Source organism: Triticum dicoccoides, chromosome 3A, assembly GCF_002162155.2.
Source record: "Triticum dicoccoides isolate Atlit2015 ecotype Zavitan chromosome 3A, WEW_v2.0, whole genome shotgun sequence".
Lineage (NCBI taxonomy): Eukaryota > Viridiplantae > Streptophyta > Magnoliopsida > Poales > Poaceae > Triticum > Triticum dicoccoides.
Window position 1 is genome coordinate 454,613,017 of NC_041384.1, and position 8,572 is coordinate 454,621,588.

The 8,572-nt window shown below is 45.7% G+C and overlaps 1 protein-coding gene across 1 annotated transcript; it reads left to right on the top strand.

Moving 5' to 3' along the window:
- Nucleotides 1-923: 923 nt before the first annotated feature.
- Nucleotides 924-6,662, top strand: LOC119268534 (probable plastid-lipid-associated protein 14, chloroplastic). The gene is made up of 13 exons (XM_037550192.1): nt 924-1,234; nt 1,334-1,377; nt 1,456-1,534; nt 1,638-1,760; nt 2,289-2,471; nt 2,554-2,640; nt 3,772-3,878; nt 3,975-4,062; nt 4,831-4,911; nt 5,001-5,077; nt 5,177-5,312; nt 5,502-5,564; nt 5,875-6,662. The coding sequence occupies exons 1-13, from the start codon at nt 980-982 to the stop codon at nt 6,499-6,501; spliced, it is 1,950 nt and encodes a 649-aa protein (XP_037406089.1). The 5' UTR covers nt 924-979; the 3' UTR covers nt 6,502-6,662.
- Nucleotides 6,663-8,572: the final 1,910 nt, after the last annotated feature.

Genomic DNA, 8,572 nt, shown 5'->3' on the forward strand with positions numbered 1-8,572 from the left:
AAGTCACTGGTTTTAAGGCCCCGTTCGGAAGTCTGTTGGCTTCTCCAAGAGCCAGCTTCTCTAGTAGCCAGCTTCTCGTGGCGCCCAGCGAGCATTCGGCAGCAGCGAAGCGTTTTCTCTCGCTACGGCTCTTCGGAAAGGCAATATCAATGTAATTAGCGAGAGAAAACGGTTCGACTAGCACTTCGAAAGGGCATCTCTCATGTAATAACGACCAACTCCTACTCCTCGTTTCCGCGAAGCTGCACGACAGCCGCTCCAGAAAATTGCACTGCCCCGTTCGGTTTCTCCAGGAGCTGGATTCTAGGAGCCGTTGCGTTCGGCCAGCTTCTTGCCCGCTTCTGGAGAAGCGCGGAGGCGGAGCACTTCCGAACGGGCCCTAAGTCACTTGACTTCCAGTTCTTTTGCTAGCTTTTTTGGGCTTCCAGAATAAGCTGCCCCCTACCCAGCTTATTCTAGAAGCTCAACCAAAATTTTCTTTTTAAAAGCCTACTAGTCAAGTCTTAACTACTAGGCTTCTAAAAAAATAAATTTGGTTCAGCTTTTAGAATAAGCTAGGTAGGGGGCAGCTTATTGCAGCTTATTCTGGAAACCACCAAAAAAACTGGCCGTTATAAGTCAGGTGACTTAATGAAACCAAACAGACCGGTACTCTCCATTGCTACACACTCACCGGTGGACCACTACCTGGAGAATACTCCGTCTCATCACTGCCCAAGTGGCAGAAGCGGTCAACACCGGCGCACGGCCGAGCTGGTGCACCATGCCCAAAAAGATCGCACGCCCGGTGCCGCCGCACGGTCGCTGCCGCGGCGCGGGGTGAGGCGAGCGCGCGCCGAGCTCATGGCTGTACGCCCGCGCCGCTTCCCCGCACGCAACCGCCTCGCGCCTCCTCCTCTTCTTAAGTCTTAACGCGCCCCTCCCTCCATCAGTCCACTCCCCCAACCCCGGCCCCTCCCTCCTCCACCGCAACGGAACCATGGCTCTCGCGGCCGCCGCCATCGCCGCCTCGCGCCCCTCCCCGGCCGGCTTGCCCCGACCGTTATGCCGCGCCTCCGCGCATCCGTGCCGCCGTCCGCGGTTCCGGCTGGAGGCGAGCTTGTCGGCCTCCACGCCGGCGCCCGCGCCGGCGACAGCGGACGATGGGGCCGCTGCGGGGCCGTGCCCCGTGGTCAGGTTCGACATGGCCGACTTCACTGTCGCCGACCGCGTCAGCGTCGGGCTCCACGGACGGGTCGGTGTTTAGCCCCCACTGATTCACTCCCCCACGCGCTAATTCGGTCGCGCTTCTCCCTTGTTGCTAATAGTCGGCGATTTGCCTTTTCTACTACAGTCCGATGAGATGATATTCGAGGCCACGGTGCGCGATCCTAGCAGGTCGGTCAGCGGCATGTAACACACTGGACAGTACGAATTCTTTGAACCCACAATCATTACCTTTTTTTTTTAATTCAGTGAGCTGTACGGGTCGACGGTGGTGTTGCGGCAGCTGACTAGCTCACAGGCGAAGCGGAGGGGCCGCCGCGCGCTAGAGGTGTTTTTTTTTTCCTGTTAAATTCTGGTGCTGTTTAGTGCGTTTGGAATATATGGGGATCTATCTGGCTGAGCTCCATTGGGTTTCGTTCGTGTCATCACAGGTGCTGAAGAAGCTGGCCCGTCGCCAGATGATGTACCACTCTTACGCGATGCAGGTCCATGGCTACGTCACTCCGAGCAAGGCCATGGAAGAGGGTGATAGTCCGCTTGTCTTGGTGCACGGGGTCAGAGCTTTTGCCTTAATTTCCTCGAGCTGATCTTGTTTTAAGTTAAATGTGGAAGTAGGAGTATCATTTTTCATGATCTCATATTCATGTCAGGGCCTGCCTGGGTTTAGCCGTTTAGGCCTCCTTTGGTTTGTAGGAATTTTATAGGAATTCTATACGATAGGATTTGCAAAGGAAAAATTCCTTTGAAGCCCTTTGGTTTGTAGGAATGGATTCCTATTCCTATGTAGGATAGGATTCAATCCTTCACATTTTGGAGGAAAAAAAACATTAGCCTAGACTCAATGGAAAAATTCCTATCCTATGCACCAAATAACATCTCTTCCTCTATAGGAATTGAGATGCATGTCATCTCACTTCCTATGACTTTCCTATTCCTATAAAATTTCTATCCTATGAACCAAAGAAGGCCTTAGGGGTGTTTCTAGTCTAGATGTAATTGCTACTTTAGGTTTGTTTGTTCTTGCTGGATTGAGCTATGTGCTGGTATAATCGTTATTTTACAATAAAAAAATGTTAATGCAGTACCATGGGAGTTACTCCTTGCGTCACTGGTTGCAACTCTCGGATTGGCTTCCAACCTTGGAAGCAACATTAGCATTGGATGAAGAACAAGTAAGGAGGGTAGGAGATGATTCGGTTGGAGGGCCTGCTGTAACTCGGCAGCTGCGTTTAATCAGGATATTGATGAGAGACCTTCTGATTGGTGTAAGCTTCAAAAGTTAAAGATTTTTTAATGTTATTCAGTTACCAGTTGATCTAGACTGAAGATATGTCTTACTTTATGCAGGTAAATTATCTGCATAGCCATGGAATGGCGCATACTGAGCTTAGACTGGAGAATGTTCATGTAAGCCCAGTAGACAAGCATGTCAAAGTAAGCACCATTTCCTTTTATTCTTGTTTACACAAGTGGTTGTATTATGTCCTTGCAATCATGCTTAGGTTACTGGGAACATTAATAAATCAATGTCATTTGGCCCATTTCATGTAATACAGTTGAACTACTAAACATAACATTCCCGTTTCATCATGATTTTGCATCAGCGTGTATTAATCATTTCCGTTTAACCGTGTATTCATATTTTGATTTGCTGACATAAGTGAGATCGTGCTCAGGACAACTCTGTAGTATATTTTCCCTCTATGTGTTGATTGATGACAAAAGTACTATGGGCTCGTTTGGATCCACGGCAAAAGGTAAACTAGCCTAGCTAGGCAAGGCTAGGCATTTGGTTTGGACAAGTAAATCTGGCTTTTGATGGCAATTTAGCCCATAACTGCCGCTAAATCCTTGCCCACGAAGGAGAGCCCATTTGGCTCGCTCACCCCGGCAAACGAACAAGCACAAAAAAACAACCTGAATCGTGCGTGCACCCGTAGCTAACTTCCATGTTATGAGTCGTGGTCCATGATGCACCGGCCCCATGGTCCCCTTTTTACGATATGCTCTCGGACGAGTTACAAGCTGCAACCAAACACCCAGCTTTGCTCCTATGAGCCCTTGCTTGAATCGGCTAGTAAAATCTAGCCTAGCTAAGCAAGGCTAGGTAATGAACCAAATGTACTCTATGTCATCCTACTCTGTGCTTTTTCTGAATCATCCATATGAAAAGAATTAGCTGCTGTCTCAGATAATAGTAGGTGAGGCGTTCCGATCAAGCCATTCCTTATGTAAATAACTGAGTACGACATTTGAGCTGCATTCTTTAAGCATGCCGGTGTACATAAGTGCACTTGTATCACTTGCCACATGTGTATTCGTCTTGTTAAGGTACAAAATATTTGAATTGAAAACTTGACCCCAGGTTCCACTGATGAGATGGAACCAGGGAGTGATCTCCTTGTTCTATCTGAAAAAATAAATTTTAATCAAACCAGACCATAAAGGTAATGTGTGATTAAACCCTGCAAAGTTTGCACATTCTGTGTCCCAGTGCTCTGTAGCTTTCATTTCATCTAAAGTTAAAACGGCCGATCAATTTCGTGTTTTCTTCATCTTTTTTAGGTTGGTATTCTTGGGAATGCTGTTGATTTTCATGACAATGACCCCAGCAACAGTGCAGTAGCAAGTAACAATGAGAGGCGGAAAATGATGATAGCATTTGACATGAGGTAGGTTTGAGAGCTTCTGTTTACAGTTAACAGTAGTTAATATGTACGCATATATACTAGTATAAGATAAAAAGTATTAAACTGTTTTTTCTCTAGGTGCGTGGGCTTCATAATGGCAAAGATGGTTTTGAGAGAGCTCATGGATTCATCGACATTCCAAAAATTCAAGTCATTCTTGAATAAGGTTTGTCTTGTGCATCTTTTGAGTTTTATCGTTTCCGCCATATTCTATTCCCTCGTTCTCACGAATATTTGTGTTCGTCATTGTATTATAGTTTAGCACTTTGCATTCTAACCCTGAACGTTCAGGCTGCTATTTGGTAAAATTTGCATCGAAATAAAGAAAGAAGTTAGGGAAATACCATCCTAAGCTAATAATAAGGCATATTTAATGAAAACATGGCCCCCATTTCTTCTTGTCGAATACACATATTTCTCGTTAAAAATAAAAGGACAAAATAGCTATATAATTACGAAGTCACAAGGACAAGGACATGTCGTTCCTTAAGGTATTCTATACTCCCTCCGTTCCTAAATATAAGTCTTTGAAGAGATTCCACTACGAACCACATACGGATGTATGTAGATGCATTTTAGAGTGTAGATTCACTCATTTTGCTCCGTATGTAGTTCATAGTGAAATCTCTACAAAAATTTATATTTAGGAACGGAGGGAGTGCAAACTAAGCAGCTAGTGCCTCATTCCCTTCTGGCGGTCGGGCATGCCAACATGGACTTCATAATGTTTAATTAATATTAGAGATTTCATGTTGCTAAGTGTTCTGTTGCAAGATCGTGGATGTCCTCTGACTTAATTTTATACTCTGTTTAGTTCTGTTTGAGATTTAACACCACATGTTTTTGCAAGCGATTTCAACTCTGTAAGTTTCTAGAAATATCAATGGTGGAACTAAAAAAGCTATGACTTCATGATCAGTATCTCATATTGCAGGGAAATGATCCATCATGTCTGCGTGAGTTCCTTGTACCGATTCTAAGCCAAAATTCTCCATCTGGGAATATTGGTCTGCAGGTAAGAATTTGTATTTACGGTATTACCGTCGGCATATTATTTCTTGAAGTTGTCTGATGATACTGGGGTTTACTCTTGCTATTTTTTAGATGCTAGATAGGCACTGGGGTGCTGGCTGGAATCTTTTGGCCTTATTACTGGCAACAAAATCTGACAAAAGGATAAGGTAAGACTAGTCCTACTGTTGGTAAGCTAAAGTTGCAGATTTAAAACAGGTTTGTATCTACATTAGATTCTCACTTTGCTGTATCAACTTAATTTACAGTTGTGTCGATGCACTGCGTCACCCCTTCCTTTGTGGACCTAAATGGCGTATAAGTCCAACAGTGAATGTCGTACGCTGGGGCTTGGGATCTACTGCTGTCCGCCTGGCTGAAGATTATATTTATGGGCATCATCAGGTATTATTTTTCTCGCAAAAAATGGATGACTCAAGCTGCATCTCCATCCAAATGTTCACAAGATGCTCGAGTGTCAATCCAAAATGAACCTGATATTTTTACTGAAAGCTATCATTTGTTTGTTACTTGTATGAAGAAGTATGGTGGAACTCCAGTTAACTTATTAGGCTTCCTTTACCATGTTTACAGCGTAGACGGTTAGCATATTTCATTGAGTTGATGGAGGTGCTAAACCCTAATTCAAGTACAGAGGTAATTATTCCTGCTCCAAGTCCTGATAATTATGAATACCATGCAAGGTGAACTTTGTTTTGAGCTAATTGTTTACCTGGGGGATAGTTTCTAGTTTGGTGATAAGCCGTTATGGTTTCTTCATTACAGCAATTGTTAGGGTGTACGTGTGATGAGTTCACTTGATATATCCGTTACATTCAGAGCGCGTGTGTCCTCCGTATAAGGATATCGAGAGATCATATATTTTGTATATGTGATGGTTCTACTTAAGTCCTATCAATCTATTTTCATTTATTTCATATATTCCTCTCTGCTTTTGTTTGCTCAGAATTGGCTTCGCCTCCTACCTGGTCGCTGGTGCCTCTTGTACTGCACTGGAAGGCACATCGGTCTAACACTTCGTCAGCCTACCCCCAGAGTCCTCATCAACGATGCGTTCCTCACATTCGCCGAAGCCCCAGAATCTGTGGATCCCATTTTATCTCTGACCTCAGATATTGGTTTCAAAATCATGCCGGAATCCGACTGGCCCCACGACAAATCTGGAACCGAAGGAAATCTGTCAGTTACCACATCGGCAAGGATAACTCCTGGGAGGATTTACACCAATGCCGAGGATGGTAAAGAGAGTAGTAGTAGGATTACATCTTCCAGATATCTTGGTGGTAAATGGGGAAAAGCCGCAAAGATGAAGGAGCTGCCAGCCAGCCTCCCCACCGCTAGCGTTAACGTGGATGAGGACGACGTCGACGTGTCCATGAGTTGCGGCTCAACTTTGAACGTCAAGTCTGCACGCAATGTGCTGCAAGAGGTCCGTACGCAGACGCCACCGGAGATGTTCGACCTGTCAAAGATTGTTTGCGGTACATACATTGATTCAAGGTTGATGGTTCTTCGCGGTGTTAATGGGTCGGCTTTACTTTTCGTTAGATCAAACCGTACGTCTGACCCCTGAGGAGCATATTTGTAACCCATTGTCTCCTGTAGCATTCTTGTATCTGTAGGTGTACATTATTCATTTTTAGCAAGTGTACATAATAAAGGTTCTAGAAATAAAATCAGTGTTATGTTAAAAATGTACTAGTATGTTACATAAACTGGGAGGGTTCTACACAATCTTGAGAAAGGGACTTTTTTCTCTAGAAACACACATGATTTTATTCATGCTCACAACCATTGCAGGTACACAGCTTTGGATCCATGATCCACGAAATTTAATTACAAAGTAACTTCTACAGCTAAGAGATACAATAAAATATCCTGGAGGCTTCCCCTACTACAACAAGGTTGGCCTGACTCCAGCAAGGGAGGGGCGATGATGGCGGTACGCCTTTGGCTCACTTCAATGATTGTAGTCGTTGTTAAGTGATGTTGTTAAGTGGTTCACGAACCTAGTTGTAATTTTTATTATCTTTGGTGTTCTTTGAATTGCTATGATTGAAAATAAATATATTAGAAGTTTCCCATGCAAAACAAAAATACCATCAAGACTGCAGTTAGATGGGAATAGCATTATTGAATTGCCTATCCAAAAGATGGGAAGTCGTACTTGGACCAGGGATGATTCTGTAGAAGTGCAAGTTGTCGAACCACAAAATTGCCATAATGTAGATGAAATATTTGAACTCCACAAAGAAAAAGCAACATGACACAATAACATAAACTCGTCATATTTGAATAATCATCTGCATGAAAACACATGCCTCTCTAGCCTATGGCACCGCCACAAAGAACAGAGTTGATTGCTGAAAATCACCACATTTGTGGCTAGGATAACGGATTGTCACCGTTTTTGTCAAAAAAACACAAAAAAACCACCCCTTCCGCAGCAAGTGAGCAACAAATCGTACAAATTCGGGAACTGGCCAGTTGGCCCCACACGTCAGGCTGATTTGGCATGCCTACATGGACAATACGCTGAGGTGGAAGATGGCCCAAGCAGTCTGCCCTCATCTATTTTCACGCATTTTCTCTTCCTCCACAGTCAACGGCGGCTGGAGCCAATGGCGCTGGAGCCGGAAATTGGGTCGGCGGTGGGTTGGACGAGCCGGAGCTCCACGGCGATGACAGAGCGGCGACGCGCTTCAGGGGAAAGGAGGCAAGGGTGATGTCGCGGGGCAGCGGCACTACAATAAAAGCTTGTCTACGGGTGCGGGGCGGCGGAGCTGCAACCGCGGGATTGTCGGTGGGCGTGGGGTGGGCTTGACTGTCATGTCCGGATCCAGGCACCCAGTCGCGGGCAGGGCGGGGCATGCGGGCGGGCTTAACCCTCGCGTCCGCCTGCTTGAGCTCGGCCTCCAGCCGCCGGTGGATCTGGCGAGAAGGGGAAGGAAAGAGAGAAATTCGAGGAGGAAGAAGGAGGTGTGAGGCAGACCAGTGGGACCCCTGCCCACCTTAGTAGGTCAAACATTGACTAGGGCAAATTAAGAAGAGATTGTCTGTCCCGTGTGTGACAGTTCTGTATTTTGCGCTCTGGTGATTCCAAGGCGATTGGGGGCGGCGACAGCGAAACCCTAAACCTTGGTCTCCTTTTGGACTAAGGCAATCTCCGACGACATTTGCAAGTGTTGTGATCCGAGGAACTGAGCTCACCACCAAGCCACTAGTTGCATTGTTTCAAGGGGTTAAGGTGTAGGCCATGGAGAAGGTGGAAGGATTACTGCAGAAGTTGAACCTTTCGGAGGCGGAGACGAAGGGAGTGAGGATTGGAAGAGGGGAAGGGGGGAAGGGGACGGCTGCAGACCCCCAAGCCATGGGTAAGGTGTTGGCGGAGAAGCCAGTTTATGTTGAAGGCATGATCAAATCCCTCGGGAGAGCCTGGTGTCCGCTAAAAGGGATAAAGTGCAAGGATCTGGGTGAAAATGTGTTTCTATTCACTTTTCTGCATGCTTCAGGTAAAAGAAAAGCGCCTGGGAATGTCCCTTGGATGGTGGGGAAGGATCTGATAGTTTTGGAGGATTTTGACCCGCTGAAGACTATCGAAGAGTATGAATTCAAGTATATTCCGACCTGGGCCAGAGTCATGA